Below are 19,396 nucleotides of genomic sequence, written 5' to 3' on the forward strand. Positions count from 1 at the left end.
CACTATATGTTAATTGAATTTAAATTTAAAAAGGATTTTAAAAAAAGAAACTTAGTCTTCTCAAATATTCAGTTATTCCTTCATGCTTTGAATGTGACTGAACTAAGAATAGTAAGAGGTCTGCATCTGAATCCTGGCTCCAGTGCTGTGACTTGTGTGATCTTGGGTGAGATAAATTACTTAAAACTCCCAGAAAAAATGAACAAGAGATTTTTAAAAATCAGGGTAGGATAAGGGAGATGGAAAATGTGGTGGCAGGAAAGGGTGTTATTTGTGGTGTGATCAGGGGATCTTAGGTGGGAGTGAGCCATGGGGATATCTTGGGGGAAGAAATGCAGAATTTCAGGCCTCCCCCAATCCTACTGATTTAGAATCTGCGTTTTAACCCAGTTCCTAGGTGGTTCCTGTGCACACTAGTTTGAGAAGCCCTCTTCCAGATAAGACATGGTGGTGGCTGGGATAAGATGGTAGCAAGGGAGGTGATAAGGGCTAGGATTCCAGATAAACTTTGGGTAGGGTCATCAGAATTTCCTGAGTGGTTGGATATAGGGTGTGAGAGAAAGAGAGGAGTCATGAAGGATGACTTAAGTTTGGGGCCTCATACAGCAGGTGGAATGGAAGAGCTCTAGTTTGGGTTTGGGCGTGTTTTAAGTTTGAGACAGCTGCCGGACATCTGAGAGGAAATTCCCAGTAGTTAGATTTCCAGGTCTTCGATTCAAGAGAGAGGACTATGTTAGAGATAAAAATTTGGATGTTGTTAATATACATTATAATTTATCAAATCTCAAATGCCATTGTTTGGAAGATGCTCCATTATTTTAAATATCCCCAAGAATGAAAACAATGCTGCACATCAAACCGTGACATGCCATTGGTTATAAGATACACCTGCTATCAGGGACACTAATAAAAGGGGAGAGGCAGTGCATTTTAGAGTCGAAAACAACATAGTAGTTGGTGTTTTAAAATCAAAAGATCAGATGACGTCTCTGAGGAGTGATGATAGAGAAGGGGACTGACTGAGCTCTGAGTCCCTCTAGGATGAAGATGTCTGGGATAAAAGCAGAACATGCAAGGAAGTCTGAGGAGCAACTGGTAAGTTAGGAGGAAGCCTGGAGAGTGAGAGGGCGTTCTGGAATCCAAGGAGCAAAGTGTTTCAAGAAGAGAGAAGTGATTAACCTCGAAATGCTGCCGCCTGTTCGGGAAGGAGAAGGGCTAAAAATGAATGAGCAGAGCAGTGGAGTCGCAAGTGTGATTAGAGTGAGGCTCAAGATAGACTGGGAAGAGCGAAATTGGGGACAGCGAGTCTGGATAACTCTTCCAAGGCATTTTGCTGCAAAGAAGTACAAAGAAATTATATTGCAGCTGGAGTCAAGAAAGTTTTTTTTCTTTTAAGTGGGATAAATGATAGCATATTTTTGTACGGACAGAAATAATACAAGAGAGAAGAAATTCTCAGTGGGGAGAGGAAAGATAGAAATGAGGGATAAGCTTTGAGTAGAAAGGGTGGGATTTGAGTAGATTGGGTGCCCAGAGGTTGAAACTGGCCTTTTTTTTTTTTTTTTAAAGATTTTATTTATTTACTAGTGCACATGAGTGGTGGGGAGGGGCAGTGAGAGAGGGAGACGTGGGCTCTCAACTGAGCAGGGAACCCGATGTGGGGCTTGATCCCAGGATCCTAGGATCATGACCTGAGCCGAAGGCAGACGCTTAACCAACCGAGGCCCCCAGGCGCCCCTGAAACTGGCTTTGTAGATGGCAGCTTGAATAGTTCACCAGAAGAATCAGACAGAGAGTAGATTATGTGGTCAGGTTCCTGGCAGTTGGTTGCTTGCCTAAGCTTGTGGACCTCTTCTACAGCTGCTTCAGATTTCTCAAAGATGACACAAGTATCTCTTCCCTGATTTTTTTTTTTAAGTTTATTCTCTTGCAAGTTTCCTTAACATGAATCTTACCTCCTCTTGATAAGATTGAGTTTCCCCATCTGCATGGCTGGTAATGTGGCTTTTTAACTGTGATCAGTTTCCCCAAAGTTATGTCAGCTAATGAGACCTTTAGGTAGCCAGCCAGCTGACCTTTCTTAGGAACACTCTGACCACCATTTCAACAGTACACGTGTGAGAAATTAAACAATGGTACCCGTGTGTTTGTCAATTAAATGTTATAAATAGTAAAGTACCACAGGAGTTCAGGGAATCGAGAAGTCATTGAAAAAGAGTTGGTTGGAAAGACTGCATGATACAGTAAATAACGGATTGGAGAGAAAGAGAAGAAAGGATAGTCCAGGCAAGAGAAATGGAAGTAGCAAAGACACAAAGCGATAATCCCCAGGTAGGCTCAGTGAAGAGAAGCCAGCATTGTGCTGGAGTTTTTAATCAAAAACATCATTATTGATGTTTTTATTGGTGTAGCTACTAGGGCTACAAGAGAGATGTAGAGGGATTAGAGGGAGAAGGAAGCCTGATGTGTCTGCTGGAAGCCTGTTACCTTGCTCATCCTTGTCTGCAAACATTTTCCAGGAGCAGCCTGGAAAGCCAGGAGCACAGTATAGAGGTAAAACTCTTTTAGTCTTAGGAACATGGCAAATGTTCTCTAGAGTAGTTTATTTTATGGTGTTTCAGATGGGTGGGACTTGGTAGCTCGTGGAAATGAATAAGTTCCAATGTAATAATTTTATGTGTGTTATTTTGTAAATAGGTATTAGAAGATAACCCAAGTCATTCAGACTGGGATAGTGAGCCTGACGTGCTGAGTGACTTTAGCTGCCCTTCTTTTGTTGAAAGTGGACCAGACTCTCAGCTTGATAGTCGCACTCAGAAGCCTTTCCCCATCAGCAAAGCGTCGCAATCAGGTAAAAATGAGAATCAGACTATCTAGAATTTTAAAGCTGGTAATGCACCTTAAAAATAGTTTAGTCCAATCTTTTCATTTTCTAGGGAAAGAAACTTGGCCCGGCAAGAAAGAATGATTTGTTAAATCATTTGGCTAAAAGATATGTAAATTAAATGAAATCTTAGTGCAATTTTTAAAAAGGTACATTGTTTCCACGTGAGTATTTTTGTGTAATTTTTAAAGGAACTTAAATAATACGTGGATCCAGAGAGAAAAAAGCTCGCACAACAAAGATCATATATGTGTGAGCTCAGAATTTTCAAAGAAAAGTTGCAATAGAAAGATGACAGATCTTAGTCATATGGTGAGATAGGTAAGAGTCAAAGACGCTATGTCCAATTTTTAAGCATAGACTAAAGCAAAACTTACCATATTGTGTGTATGTGTGTGAATTTTACTTTCTGATTTAACTCCGTAATCTAAAATAGATAAGGAGTATATTTAAGGTAACAGATATAGATCTTCTCAAGGCATTTATTATTCATGGTTTTCATTGTTTCCACACTACTTTTTTTTTTTTTTTTTTTAAACATGATGGAAAACAGACCTCAGAGAACAGACCAGACTCTTACTATAGATTACTAGAATCTTGATGCATGCTGACAGGGTTCTTTGGGAAATAGCTTCCAAACTGTCTGGTGTTAGGGATTGTGGAAATCTGGGTTGTGTGGTTATGTAACATTTTCAGCAAAACATTTTTTTGCCTGGATTGCTGCTTTGCAGGCCTCTTGCCCTCCAAAGAGTAAAAATTCCTTTTATCAGTATATCCGCATTACTCGCTGGACTGCACAGTGACAGTCCAGATATCAGATAAGTTACTTTCTGTGTCCAAAGAGGTAGAGGACGTAGGATCACAGAATAATTGGGCAGCGGTGAATCTTGAGTTTCTGGCTCCATGTTTTCAGGCCGGCCAAGCTCACACTGTCCCAGACAACTAGGACTCTCAAATCATCCGAGCCTTTTAGAGCATCATGATTGTTTACCTATGTTAAGTTTTTGTTTGTGTGTTTGTGTTTTAGTAAATGAGGATCCTTAGAGCTTTATTTTATTTTGTACATATAGAGTAACTATGAATGTAACCCTTACTTCAAAAATCTAAAATATAAATAGTCAAAGGAAAAATCACTAGTTATTGTGTCATCCAAAAATAACCACATTGCCGTGCTAGATCATTCCAGAAAGGTTTTTATTCACATATATAGAGAGAAAAAAGGAGTTTTATTATTTGTTTTTATAAAAATGTGTGCTATTTCTTCATTCTTAACATTTTTAAATCAAAATCCTCCATGCATGTAATTTAAAAATCTTTATAAACCTTGTTATGAAAAAATTATAGTTCCTTGTTCACCTAAATGTGCCATTCCTAAGAGGCATTCATTTTCATCTCTTCTGCAGCTTCCATAGCTCTGTAGCACACGCTTGTGGTACTACATCTTGATTTCTCCTTTTGGACATTAGCTATTAAATTCCCATGATGAAAGATGAAGTCTTGGCTCTTTCACACAATCCTCACTGCCTGCCCCTCTCCCCATGTAGTCACCAGCACACAATTGTGCATCTTTTTCCTCTTCTTTTTTTTTTTTTCTTTTCTGGACAGATCACAAGTAGGCAGAGAAAAAGGCAGAGAGAGAAGGGGAGGCAGGCTCCCCGCTGAGCAGAGAGCCCGATGCGGGGCTTGATTCCAGGACCCTGAGACCATGACCTGAGCTGAAGGCGGAGGCTTAACCCACTGAGCCACCCAGGCGCCCTTATAATTACATTTTCTGTATATATTTTTGTTTTCCCAGAGTCGATAATTACCTGTTACTTATTTAGTTTTCTATTTATTTTATTACCAATCTATAATTTATTACTCGTGTGTCTCCCTGTTTCCTCCCAGTTCTGAAAATCTCCCAAATTCTGAGATATTCTACCAGTTTCATATTCTGGAAGAAGTCTTTGTGGAACTTCTGACCTACCCTAATCTACAATGATATATCGCTAGACCTATGACCCGGCTATCTTTGGGATCTCTTTACCAACATCCTGAAGATTCTCTTACTGCTCTTTTGTTAAATTCCTTATTTCCTTGACTGTTTTTCATCTTTTCCTGGTTTACTCCCTTGTTTTTGTGGTGCATCTTTTCTTATTTTACTGAGGATATTAATATGATATTGATAATATTTCCCCTTGACTTGAATCTTTTGTTCTCTGCTTTTTGTATTAGAGGGTTTCTTCAAATGCTTATGAGCCTAATATGGCAAGTCTTCTTAAGAACGGAGACTGAAAATTGAGTGGAAGCCTTATACCCGCAGTGAGTTTTGTCAGTTGTGCTGTGCATGATCTAGCGGGATTGTTTTCTTAGCAAGCCTCCAACATTATCATCTTTAAATCTTTTCCCCCTGAGCTGGTAGGATTTTCAAGAGAAATCTCTTTGAGTCATCTGTTTGGAGGGTGTAATGCTGGCTGTTCTAGGAACCAGGTGGGTAGAAGGCCTGAGGGGAGAGAGTGTGGGGCTTGGGGGCTGTCTTGGTACACAGTATGTACACTTTCACTTAATCTTCCTGTTTTTAATAATGCACCCTCTTCTCTACTGTGTGTATGATTGACATGCCCAATTCCAGAGACCTTTTGTTTTATCTTCTCTAGAGGAGAAATTACCAATTTTCTTCCCAGGCAAGCATTTGTTGCACGGAGTTGGGGCAGGAGTCTGAGCCTCTGACTGCTTCCCAGTCAACTCTCGGGCAATCTTTCTGGTGTTAGACTTACTTTCACCCAATTTCCAGGGTTTAACCAATTCTGGAGCTTTCTTTAGATGTCCCCAGGGGAAAGTTACATTGGCTTATGGTTTTCCCTTCTGCTGGCTTTGAATCCAGCTTTCTCGACACTGCTAAGGCAATAATTACCTGTACCTGTGCTTTCCAGCTTTTAAGATTTTATTGCTGTTGTCTTCCTTCTCCATATTATTTCTTCTTGAGTTTATGTCTATTTTTTAAAAATTCCTGTATAATTGTTTTAGTGAGACAGAGCAGAAGCTACTATGTGTTTTCAATCTGCCACCTTTCCTGGAAGCTGCCATACATTGGAGAGGCTCTCTCTCTCGTTTTGTGTGTGTGTGTGTGTGTGTATATATTTATATGTATATGTATATATACACACATATATATATGGAAGCCTTTATATATATAGAATTTTTTTAACATAATACCTTGTTGAAATCTGCGTCTTTATAAATTCATTAAAAGCAGTCGTCCTCAAACTTTAACATTCCTCAGAATCTCCCGGAGGCCTTGTTCTAGCACAGATTGGTAGGCTCAATAATTTGCAGCTCTGGTAAGTTTTCAGGTGATGCTAGGGACTGTACTTTGAGAACCACCAACTTAAGCACTGAGTGAATTGGTATATAGTTTTCCATTGTGTAGAGTTACTTATTTAAATTTCTACTCCTTTCGGTTTGGTCGTTTTAAATTTTTCATATTTTAAACGGTACTGCCACAACATGCCTTGACCTTGAATCTTTGCATGTTTTACTTATTTATTTATTTTAAAGATTTTATTTTATTTGTTTGTCAGAGAGGGAGAGAGAGAAACCAAAAGCAGGGAGAGAGGTAGAAGGAGAAGTAGACTCCTCGCTGAGCAGGGAGCCCAATGCAGGACACAATCCCTGGACCCCAGGATCATGACCTAAACCCAAGGCAGATGCTCAACCTACTGGAGCCACCCAGGCTCCCTCTTTGTACGTTTTAAAAATCTTTTCACTTTGGTGAAAAATCTCGAACCGCTGGCCTCTTTGTCACCAAATATTTATTGGATTCCACCTTCATGCTAGAGCCTGCTTGGAGCCCTGGGGACACAGCGATGAGCAAGGTTGTCTGCCTTCAGGGTGCTTAGATTGTTGTAGGAGGAGCTGGACAGTAAGTGCACACATTTATTTAAAAGTTCAGTTATTGATAAATGCTATGAAGAAAGGATTTATAGGACTTGGAAAGGGGGATTTTGAGAAATAGTTTAGAGAGATTTGTCCAAGAAATCATGGAGTCTCTTGGGGTCATTCTTAGTCCTGCTTTCTACTTACCCTGCTTCTGGCTTTAAATACCAGCGACACACTGATGACTCAGAAATTTCTGTCTCCAGATTCTCTAGTGAACTACAGATTTTTTTTTTTGAACTACAGATTTTTATATTCAATTATCTACTTACATATCCATTTGTACAGTTAATAGGATCTTACACTTAACACATGCAATTCTAAAACCTTGATTTCTTTCATCAAACCTGCTCTTTTGCCATCTCCCTTGTCTCAGTGAATGGCATTTTCATTCTGCTGGTTGCTAAGGCCCAAACTGTCAGGATCACACTCATCATCTTTTTCTCTCATACTTCACTTTCAGTCCACGGGCAAATTCTGCTGGCTTCAAAATATGTCCAGATTCCAACCACTTCTCACCACCTGCACTGCCACCGCTCCAGTCCAAGTGCTTGTCATCGCTGTCCTAGATGATAGTGTCCTGTGTCCACTCTTGCCCTCCTATAGCTCCATTCTTCTACAGCAACCAGAGAGAGCTTTTTTAAAAATACAAATGAAATCAGATTGTTCCTTTGTTTAAAACTCTCCAGAAACTTCTTACAATATCCAGAATAAAATCTAAAGTGCAGAACATGACCTACAAAGTCCTGTGTAATATGGTTTCTTTCTTGATTTTATTTATTTTTATTTATTTTTGAGAGAGAGGGGGACAGAGGGAGAGAGAGAATCTTAAGCAGACTCCATACCCAGCACAGAGCCCCCACATGGGGTTCAATCTCAACCCTGAGATCATGACCTGAGCTGAAATCAGGAGTCAGATGCTTAACCAACTCAGCCACTCAGGTGCCCTCTTACTCTCTTTCTTGTATCATTTCCTACACTTTCCCTTTACCCATGATGCTCTCACCACACTGGCTTTCTTGCTGTTCTTTTTATTCCTCCCCACCCCCCGAAGATTTTAGTTATTCCAAGAGTGTGTGAGTGGGGGCAGGGACAGAGGGAGAGGGAGAGAATGTCAAGCAGACTCCACGCTGAGCTCGCCGCCTGATGCAGGCTGGATTCCTTGACCCTGAGACCGTGACCTGAGCTGAAACCAAGAGATGCTCAGATGCTCCACTGACTGAGCCACCCAGGCGCTGCCCAACCCCCAATCCCCGCTCTCACTGTTCCTTTAAGTTCACTGCTGATGAACTCGGTGTTCTTCCTGAGACTCTCAGGAGTTATTCTGAGTTCAGTCAGGTCTCCGCTTAGATGCTGTCTTCTTCAAGAGGCTTCCCTGAGCACCCATATAAAGTCGCACCTGTCTCTTCTCTTCCCATCACTTTGTGTTCCCCTACATGGCTATTTTTCTGTGTGGCACTTACCACTGTCTGTCAGTTGTGATTTTTTTCTGTTTAGTGACCATCTCCCATTACTAGAATGTAAGTTGGTAGGGATGTGAGACTCTTCCCTGTCATTTCCCCAGACCTAGACGGTGGCACAACAATGAGATGAGTGAGTGTTGAGTGAATGAACGGGGGCAAGTTATGTCCTGTGGTTACGGTGCTTGGAGGACGGGAGCGGGGGGAGGTGCTGCCCTAGTCAGGGCTTCCGAGAGCCTCTCAGACCTTCAAAGGGACATGTCGGGTAGGGCCTGCATCAAAGCAGTTACATACTTTTTGTTTTGCTTTGTAATTGTTTATTCTTGTACTTATTTGAAAAATTGTTCCTATTCACTGTAAAAAAAATCCAGCAGGTCACATCCCTCTGTAGAATCTCTGGCCACTCCTTTCCTATAAAGAACCAGTGATTACCTTTTTCGTCCATTTCCTCTAAGCCATCATTGCTCTTTATTGCCAAATTGTTCTTTTAAAGATTGTATCAATTATAACTTGATTTTAAGATATTGAAAATGCTTCCTTGGATTCTTTTTGTCGTTTTCCTTCTTTTGTTGTCCAAACAGTTACTTGCACTTAAAAAAAAAAAAAATATCTCTTTATCCGCTAAGAAACAGCATCCATCTGTTCTGGATCTCTCGATGGAGTCGAATATTCACTACGAAAGGAGAAGGGAATCGTGAAGATGACAATGCCAAGGACACTTGCTTTTTGCTATCTGTCTTTACTGTGGCAGAGAGAGACAATTACTCTTTCGGATCTTTTGAGGTAAGCTCGACCTCTTGTATAATGATGTCTTTGCTGATTATCTGTGTGAACCAGGGGACAACCTTTGGATATCTTGAATTTTACAAGGCTTACATTGAGGGAGAGACAGGAAAGATTGGGTAGCCTGAGTTCTAGTTCTGAAATGTAATCTTCTGGCCGGTAACTCATCTCTTTGGTTTCCTTATTCATATAGTGAAATAATGGTCGTTACCTTACACAGGATGTTGGAAGATTAATTATCTCCTGTGAGATAATTAATGTGAGTTTGAAGACAAAAAGTGACACTTACGTAGCTTAGTGGTAGTATTAAGTATTTTGCATTTTTAAGAGAGAAGATGAACAGATGAGCTTCCTGTTGGCAAATGGTCATTAGTAGCCCCACAGCAGCTTGCACTGGTGTCGGTGAGAGCTACGGTGTAGGTTCTCTGTGTTTATAAGATAAACTGAGTACAAAAGTATTAGAAAAACCTGTTAGTGAATGGTCAATATTGACTTTTTTTCAAGATAATTTACAGTGTTTTATAGTTAATGAGTTAATTAGGGCATCATGTATAAGACTTTCTCATTAAATAGAAGATACGCTGAAATCATTAGTGGGTTCATATTTGCCTTGCTTTATATGTATTCTAAACAATAACAGTTGCGTTTACTTAGTGCATACAGTGATTTTTACTAGCACAGATTTGGAACCAGACTCCTGGGTTTGAATTCCAGCTGTGCCACTTATATGTGACCTTGAGTAAATTATTTAATTTCTCTCTGCCTCTGTCTCATCCTTGGTGAAATGGGGCTGATAATAACATCTACCTCACAGAGTTGTAACTACTTCAGTAATTATTGCTGCACAAAAAGCACTCAGGACAGTGCCTAGCACATAATAAGAACTCAGTGCTAGCTATTATTTTGTTTTCTTCATCATCATCATCATCAGTACTCGGCTCTTTGATTAAATAAAATAACCTCCAGTAAATGATGATAGTGCCTTTGAATTTGGCCACATCAACCAACTAACAAGGCTTTTCTCAGAGGTGATTAATTCTGCATGCAGATAGTCCATGATTCAGTGAATTTTACTGTTAAGTTAAAAACCTCACCTTGCTCTATATGCCTTCATTGGGTGATCTCATCTTCTTCCAAGGCTTTAATTACCATCTATATGATGATGACAACGCCCAAATTTATATCTTACAGCCCAGACTTGTCTAGTGAGGGTCAGGCCCATATATTCATACATACAACTGCCTGTTGGACACTACTTAGGTGTCTTGATGGTATCTCAAAATCAGAATGACGAAAAGAAGTTCATCTTTCATCATCTTTCTCCTCAGTCCAGTTCATTCTCCAGTGTTCTTTTTTTTTCCTCATAAATATCTCACACTCCATTTCTTCCTATCCGGAAACTTAAGATTCATCCTTGACTCTTTCCTCTCCCCAGAGCTACAGTCAGTCGTTACATCCTGGCAATTATCCTTCCCAAACAACCCTTGAAACCATTTTTTCTCCCCATTCCCTCCATATCTTCACCTGGATTACTTAGCAGCCTCCCAAGTGGGCCCTGTGTCCCACCGTCTTGTGCCTCACCTGTCCCTCTTCCTTTCCAAAGCCCAGGGGTCTTACCGAAACAACAATCAAATCATGTCACTCGAACTGGGTAGAGGGGCAGTCCAGCTACTCAGGGCAATCTCTAAGGGAGTAACGGGACTCCTAGACGCCTAACAAGATGGACAAAACAATATTCACCCATAATTCTGCTTAGGGAGAATATTAGCTGTGGTCGGAAGGTTAGAGGTAATAAGATCCTACGCATTTGTCTGTCTCCCTCTCTCTTACTGTTCCCCCTCCTCCTCCTTTCCTCCCCTCCCTTTAAGGAGAATTCTGAAGTGCCTTCAGGGAGATGGGATCTAATTAGCTGGAGGGCTTTTATTTTGCTCTGTGGGACATACACATTTGGGAACTGAGCCTAAGTGCTTGGAGCAACAGGAAAGAGACCGTTCCCACTGCTCCTCTTTCTCAGTGTTTCTCAGAGAAGGAGCTCTAAGTCATAGCTTCTCAAAAGTGTGGCTCCCTGACCACCAGCAGCAGCAGCCCCTAGGAACTTATGAGTATGTAAATTCTAACCAGATTCTAACCCATTCTAATCCGAATCAGAAACTCTGGGGGAAGAGCCTGGTAACTCTGTTTTAATAAGCCATCCAGGGGATTCTTACAGATGCTGACATTTGAGAACTACTGCCAAACGGAGAAAAAGTATTTAAAAAACAGTGTTGGGAAGGAAATACATCATTAGTCTAGCCCCAATACCCCTGTACCTTATACTCATCCTGTATGTCATTCCCCAGTTTAAATCCTTTAGCAGCATCCATAGTCCTTAGTAAAAATTCACAATTCTTAAAGTAGCCTTTAACTGACTCTGTCTACGGTGCCTGGTGGCTCAGTTGCTTGAGCGTCCAGCTCTTGATTTTGGCTTATGTCTTCATCTGAGTCACAGGATCGAGCCCTGTGTCAGGTCTGTGCTCAGTGGGGAGTCTGCTTGGGATTCTCTCTCTCCCTCTGCCCTTCCTCCTGCTCGATCACTCTGTTTATGTCTCTCTCCCTCAAATATATTTTTTAAAGATTTTACTTATTTGAGAGAGAGAGCACAGAGGAGAGCCAGAGGAAGAGGGAGAAGCAGACTCACTGCTGAGCAGAGAGCCCCATGGAGGGCTTGGTGCCGGGACCCGGGATCCTGACCGGAGCTGAAGGCAGATGCTTCACCGACTGAGCCACCCGGGCAGGCGTCCCCTTAGATAAATAAATCTTTAAAAGAATAAAAATAAAGAACCTTGCCTACCTAGTGATAACAACAATAAATAAAAATAGTCAAAGTGTACTCATTCCACAAATATTTACTGAGTACTGACTAGATGCAGGCATTGTTCTAGAGTCTAGACCCTTGAATCACAGTGGTGAACCATAGAGAACAGGTTCCTGCTCTCGTGAAGTTCAAGACGAAAGGAGGAGGTAGACAAGCATATAAATAAATAATGATGAAACAGTGGAGTGTGATGCAGAAGACTGAAATCAGACGGTGGCTGCTGCTTTAGACTGGTCATGAGGGAAGGGCTCACTGAGAAGCACCGTGAGTGGAAGTAGCAGGTGGATATCCGCAGTGCTAGCCCCAAGTAGAGCGAGGTTGCTAGTGGCAAGCCCTCAAGCAAGAGCAAGGTCTGTGGGATTAAGGAGCAGAGGAGGCTCGTGCGACAGGAGTAAGAATTTGAAGGGACAGTTCGAGGGGCAGTGGGAGGGTGAGGACAGAGGGATACTAAGCGGGGACCAGGGACAGGTCTTTGTGAGCCAGGCTAGGCGTTTGGATTTTTTTTAAATTGACGTATAATTCATATACAGTCAAATTCACACTTTTAAATGTGCAATTCAGTGGTTTTCAGGACATTTACAAGGTTGTGCAACCATCACCTCTATTTCCAGAGCATGATCATCACTTTAGAAGGAAACCCCTTAAATACTCATTAGGAATTTGGCTTTTGAGTGTGATGATAATGCCCTGGAAGATTTTAGCAGGGGAGACATTCTCTGACCATTCAGGCAGCTAGGAGTAAAATGGATTCTAGGGAGGCAGGGGTGAAAGCAGAGAGACCCAGGTGGTCTTTTGCTGTACATCTGGCAAGAGATAGCGGTTTGGAGTAGGATGGTAGCAGTTGAAATGGAACAAGGTGAGGGGGCTCTGGATATGTTTTGCAGATGGACACGACCGAATTCCAGTGCAGCGCTTCTTTAGTTATCTGTGATAAAGAATCCATTTGTTAAATTTCCAATCTACCGCAGATAGAAACCTTTTTAAAGCACAACAAATTATAAATAGAGACTGTTTTCAGGTGACAGGGCCAGGAAGGGCATATGGGATGCTTTTAGTCTATAGCAGTTCCTCTGTCAGCTTCTTGGATTGATTGAGAGACTCATCTGATAATACGTAAGAAAATGAAATTGATTATTCGGAGCTTTGATTCAATAGCTGTTTTTTGAAAAAGTGTATTTTTCTTAAAGGAAACTTTTAAGAAACTGATCGAACTTGAAAAGAGATTACAAGCAGCACTATTATAAATGGTGAAAATTATTAAACCCCCAGATGGCCAAGACTTCTCTGTGTAGCTGTCTCTGCTTCCCCTCGTCAGGTTTGTCATTCCTCCCTCTGCTCCCACAGCACTGTGCATGTGCCTCTGTGGGGCACTGTGGCACTGTCTTTTTTTTTTTTTTTTTAAAGATTTTATTTATTTATTTGACAGCGAGAGATCACAAGTAGGCAGAGAGGCAGGCAGAGAGAGAGGAAGGGAAGCAGGCTCCCTGATGAGCAGAGAGCCCGATGTGGGGCTCGATCCCAGGACCCTGAGATCATGACCTGAGCTGAAGGCAGCGGCTTAACCCACTGAGCCACCCAGGCACCCCTGTGGCACTGTCTTTACTGAGGCATCCACTGAGGCTATCTGCCTGTCCCGCTAGGGCCATGGTGGGGGCTTTTCATGCTTGATTGACTCTCAGCTAACCCTCACACAGGGCTGGCATATGTGTATTATCACATGGGGGCAATGACTGTGTAAATTATGAATATATTAACATCATGGAACACTACATAGTTATAAAATGATAAGCACGTAATACATCCTGAATATGAAATAATATTAAACCAAGAATATAGTTCTAAAATAAGACGGATACTGATTACTACACACACATTCTTTTAAGTAAATTAAAGAAATGAATGAAAACCTAGATGAGGACGGTTTTCCCTGTAGCGCTGTTCTAAAGAAGCCTGCTTTATCGTTAAACTTCACAAAACACCATTTTTACATAATATTTAATTCTCAACTTTCAGTAGACTAAAAAATCACATTTTTAATTTGAAGTAAAGTTGAATCAATATTGTTCATTCACAAACAGAAAGCTAGAAGCTAGATGTCAGTTTAGCTGTAACAACAACAAAGATGTCAGTGTAAAACAATTTGTATACTAACTTATTCCTGTCTATCTTATTTTTTTAAACTATTGTCATATTTTTAAAATCTAATAGATGGGGTACCTGGGTGGCTCATTGGTTGTGTCTGCCTTCGGTTCAGGTCATGATCCCAGGGTCCTGGGATTGAGCACCATATCGGGCTCTCTGCTCAGTGAGGAGCCTGCATCTCCCTCTCCCTCTGCTCCTTCCCCCACTTGTGCTCACGCTCGCTCGCTCTCTCTCTCTCTCTCTCTCTCTCTGCCAAATAAATCAATAAATAAAATTTTTTTAAAAAATCTAATAGATACGTATATATGGCCTAGGTTGCAGTACCACCATTCCTCATTCTGCGTTCTTCCCTACTTTCTCTCCTTACCGTCTTTACCTACTTAACGTACTATAGTTTTCATTCATTTGTTTTGTTTGTCATCTCTTTTCATGAGAACATAAAACTCCTTGGGAGCAAGAATGTTTTCCTGTTTTGTTCATTGCTGTATGCCCACAGCCTCAAATAGTGCTGGGTTTTAGTACTCGATAAATTTCTGTTGACTTAATGCATGATTGTAAATAAATATGTATGTGTATTTATTTTTATATATGTGCTCTTTTCTCCAAACTCAATCATTTACCCAAAATATTTGACCAGCTGCTGTGTGCTGGTCTTTGGGATGGAGTGGTAAGCAAATGGGCAAGGTCCCTTTCCTGGATTACGTCTAGGGGCAAGCATCTGTTGTGCGCTGTCGTAGGCACTGAGGACAGGCGGGTAGACAAGGTCGGTTTTCTAACAAGGAAAATGGATCCAGGAAGTCTCCTTGAGAGAGTGATTTAGAAGAGTGGACGCTCATCATGTGAAGGTGCTAGGGATAGAAGGAGGCTGTGTCTGCAAGCCTGGTGGTGAATTAACAAGTAAGTTAGATACTTCATAGGAATATTTCATCTAGTTAGTCAGAAACTTCAAGATATCATTAGACAGTTGGCTAAATGTTATCTCCACACATGGGTGCAGAGACTAACTAATCTTTTCAGATTTATCCTCCCTAAAAACATGTGGGAGACGCAGTGGGCTCAACTGGTTCTCCCCTCAGCTGTGAAACGCATCTCAGCTCTTTTGTTCTGCTTTGCTGAATCAGAATGTATCTCTTACTGACACTTTCTTTTTGAAAATACAGATTTGTTGAAGAGGGCCACATTCCTTATATAAATGCTTTTCAGCATTTCCCAGAAGAGATGAAATTATATGGGCGCGACAAAGGAATTTTTGCTATAGAGGCAAGTTATTTTCCTTTTTACTTTGTAGTCACTAATGAGACACAAAAATAGTATGGTGATTTGTATTCCTTTCCTTATTCTTTGGTGTTGGGAGTTTTTAAAAAAAAAAAAGGCACCTCGTTTTTGTTCTGCCCATATGTAGAACATTAGTCATAATTTAATGAGGAGCAGGATTGTTATTTTTTAATTTCCACATGTGGTCTCTTCTAATCCTTTAGGTTGTCCTGAACGTATAGCTACGGTGTGAGGTGCGTGTACTGTCAATAGCCGTTTGGTTGACACTGAACTTCAGAAGTTTTCTATAGAGACTTTTAGGTAGTTTCACATTTTTAAAAAACGTTTTTTGTTAGTTGCATACTATATTGCTTTTGAGAAAAGAGAAGAAAGTTATTCTCTTGTTTCAAGAGGTGCTATTTTAAGTCCTTCGCTTCTTGGTCTTTTTCTAGATCTGTTTTCAGATGTCTCCAACGGGAGGACTTCTGCCCTTTAATTATGAGTCTTTATCACTGTGTGCAGTGCTCAAAGATTATCTTCTCTTTGTTCTTCATCAGAAGGTTTTCAGTATACTATATATTAACATTAAATATTATCCTGTTTGCCCACTTAAGGAATTATTTTTATAGGCCCTCCTAACCTTCACAGCCCTATATTGTTTGTGGTTTAATTCAGGAGACGTTTGTGATTCTTACCAAACCCCTGCTTAAGTGTGGTTCACTGTCATCCCAGTTGTACGTCTGAGTAGACACCTCGGGAAGACAGAATGAATGCCAAGCCATACGGTTAGTGATCCCAGACTTGGAACCGTAGTACCTGTAGCCTTTTACTCATTTTATCATCTTTGGCTCTGTGTGCCCGCCACTCCGCCTCCTTTTTATACTTGTTCCTCTAAACACTTAAGTAGGTGCTATGAAAATATAATTATATGAAGTACTATTTTTGAAGCATTTGAGCCAGAACTGATGGATGATTGGAAATGCAGATAAACAAGCGCACAACATTCCAGAACATTGTACGTCTGCATTGAGTTTAGAGTACTGGCCACTACGAGTGATTCATAGGTAACGTTAGATTTTTAAACCAGAAACAGCTTTACTTTCTGAACCTCTTGTGCAGGAGCAGTTCCTAGAGATTGAGAGAGAGGTAGCAAGTTTGGGGTTGGGTCCCCAGGGCTGCTTCCACATTGTCACCATTTATTCCACAGCCAGGAGAGAGGACAGGACAGCTCTACATGCGCATGTGGTGGCGCCCGTCCACGGCAGCCCAGGGAGGCGGGTATGGCTGCCGAAGAAATAGTAACGGTGGTGCTTATTCTGTACTAGGCCCTCTTTTATGTATTTTATAAACTCTTTCATTATTTATATCAACCCTATGAAGTGTGTATTATTATTATTCTTTAAGAGAGACAGATAGAGACAGTGATAGCAAGAGAGCACAAGCAGGGGGAGAGGTACGGGAGATGGAGAAGCAGACTTCCTGCTGAGCAGAGAGCTTGATATGGGGCTGGATCCCAGGACCCTGAGATTATGACCTCAGTCAAAGGCAAATGCCTAACCAATTAAGCCACCCAGGTGCCCCCTTATTATTATTATTATTATTATTATTGTTATTGTTATTATTATTATGCTTGTTCTACAGATGAGGAAACTGAGACACAGATTAGGTAACTTGGCTGGTCCCCTCACTCTGAGCATAGTCCAGCATGGCCAAGGCAGCCTCAGTTTGGAGGGAGACAAAAAAAGTGGGACCATACCAAGCGTTGAGGGTAGGGTGAGGGCTGGGGCAGGGAGGGCAGGGAGAGCAGGGCCAGGAAGTGGAAGGAGGTTACTGAGGTCATATAGAAGCTCCAGATTGTGGGGGTGGGGCGGCACCTGGGTGACCCGGTCGGCTAAGCTTCTGACTCAGTCTTGGCTTTTGATCTCAGGGTTGTGAGTTCGAGCCCCTCACTGGGCTCCAGACTGGTTACCAAAACCAAGAGGTGGGCCTGTGGAAGAGACGGCAACCAGAACCGGAAGGCCAGGGAGAAAGGGTCCAGCTGGAGGATGGCCCAGGCTGGAAGTGACAGTGGGGTACACGTGTCCTGGTGTGAAGCACAGGCTGGGTAGCTGGAATAGTCTTCCTGAATGATGGGTCTTCATGACAATTTTCTTAGCTTGGGCAGAATTGTGATCATTTCTTTTTAATTTTTATTTTTAAAAATTTTAGGGGCACCTCGGTGGCTCAGTCATTAAGTGTCCGCCTTCTGCTCAGGTCACGGTCCCAGGGTCCTGGGATCAAGCCCTGAGTTGGGCTCCCTGCTCGGCAAGGAGCCTGCTTCTCCCTCTCCCACTCCCCCTGCTTGCGTTCCCTCTCACTGTGTCTCTTTCTGTCAAATAAATAAAATCTTCAAAAAAAATTTTTTAAACCTGACTGCAGTTGACTTATCACGTTCCGTCAGTTGCAGGCACGCTGCAGAGGGGTTTAGCTCGTCTCTGCGTTTCGCTGCACTCGGCACAAGCGTAGCTTCCATCTGTCACCATACAACGCTACTACAGGGTCACCGACTGTAGTTTGAGTGTTGTACCTCTCTCTCTGGTGACTTCCTCACTCCATAACTGGAGGGTTGCGATGATTTATGTGAAGGACTAGGAACACAGAGGACACACTGTGTTTCAAGTCAGCACTCCAGACCCCAGCTAATTTTTCGGAGATGTGGCGGGATTGCTGAACAACAGTCACCTCCGGCAGTCGCTTACCAGGCACAAGGTGCCCCTGCCACCTCCGGAGCCCTGCCTGCCTCTAGAAAAAAAAAGCACAGGTTTTAGAGGTTGATTAGTTTTTCATCTTTTTAAATAGCATGCCGTGTTCAGCGAGACACGCCTGGATTTCTTGGGCATGCCTTGGGCAGTACTGATGCTACCCTAAGACTGTCACATAGAAGGTGATTTTTGTTTTTTGGGGGGTGGGTTTTTTTTTGGTAATTGATTTGAAAATCTGTATAATTCACTGATGAGTAATTTCAGTTTTAGCTGCTAAAAAATTGTTCATGGGCTAGATATTTAGTTCAGTAGTTCTTGGTGTGTGTCTTTACACTTCAATGTTTGTGGAGGGACCAGTGGAACTCAATAACCATTTGTGCATTAATCTCCTCAGCGGAGTCTTGGTGAACAAAAAATTCTCTCCTCCTTCTCTTTCCCTCCCATATTCTCCCCTGCCCTTCTCCCCCTCCCCTTTTCCCCCTGCCTCCCTTCTCTTCTCCCTTAGCCTCCAGCCCAGTCTGTCTCTTACAGTCTAATGACTAGGCTTTAGCCTGATTCCTCAGAACCATTCACCATTCAAGTTACATTGATCATTTTTGCTAGGTTTAGGTAATTCTTACTTTTTGCTGGTGCCTAAAATTACTTACTTGTTTTTAACTCCCTAGCCAAATGATAAGCTTCTCAGGAATAAACACCCAGAAACTTTTCTATGGAATCATGAAATATTAAAGCTAGAGGGAAATTTAAACATCACTTAGTCCACGTTTCTTCCACGTCCACATTTCTTCATTTTCTTTTTTTTTTTTTTCAAAGATTTTATCTATGTATTTGACAGGCAGAGATCACAAGTAGGCAGAGAGAGAGAAAGAGGGAGAAAGAGAAGGTGGAAGCAGGCTCCCCGCCGAGCAGAGCTCCCGATGCGGGGTTCGATCCCAGAACCCTGGGATCATGACCTGAGCGGAAAGCAGAGGCTTTAACACACTGAGCCACCCAGGTGCCCCACGTTTCTTCATTTTCTAGTAAGGAAACAGGTCTAAGGAAGAATGTGATTTGGGAATAGGTAAACCTCTACTTACTTCAGTAGTTTTTGTGAGGATTATTTGAGTTAATATCTTCAAAATGTAGGTATATCATAGACATTGAAATGGACATTCCTTCCAGGTCCCAGGATGCAAAAGCTTTTCCTCTAAGGAAAAAATTAAGAGTTATCCTCAAGCTGCTCAGAGGAAAAAAATGTATCATTTTTGGAAATTAAAATTTTCATTTTAAAGCTGTTATAAACAAAACAAAAAAAGCTTTGAATGTGCCCATTGCTGCAAGTTTGCTGCAAGGAGGTGCCAGGAAGTTCATGGATAGGGCTCTC

General features: G+C 41.7%; 1 protein-coding gene across 6 annotated transcripts in view; it reads left to right on the plus strand.

Annotated features, from left to right (window-relative positions):
* The window catches only part of TAF1B (TATA-box binding protein associated factor, RNA polymerase I subunit B), a 74,987-nt gene that overhangs the window by 14,449 nt on the left and 41,142 nt on the right, over positions 1-19,396 (plus strand). For 4 of the 6 annotated variants that reach the window (XR_014315587.1, XM_082745488.1, XM_082745490.1 and 1 more), the window contains exons 6-8: positions 2,698-2,851; positions 8,886-9,042; positions 15,199-15,298. Coding sequence is in view for 5 of the 6 variants with exons in the window: in XM_082745488.1 (XP_082601614.1) it covers positions 2,698-2,851; positions 8,886-9,042; positions 15,199-15,298 (411 nt within the window). In the remaining variant the exon portion in view is untranslated. The remainder of the gene's footprint in view (positions 1-2,697; positions 2,852-8,885; positions 9,043-15,198; positions 15,299-19,396) is intronic. The other 2 variants (XM_082745489.1, XM_082745487.1) reach the window with 1 other exon arrangement.

This window comes from Mustela nivalis (genome assembly GCF_964662115.1).
Source record: "Mustela nivalis genome assembly, chromosome: 8".
Classification (NCBI taxonomy): domain Eukaryota; kingdom Metazoa; phylum Chordata; class Mammalia; order Carnivora; family Mustelidae; genus Mustela; species Mustela nivalis.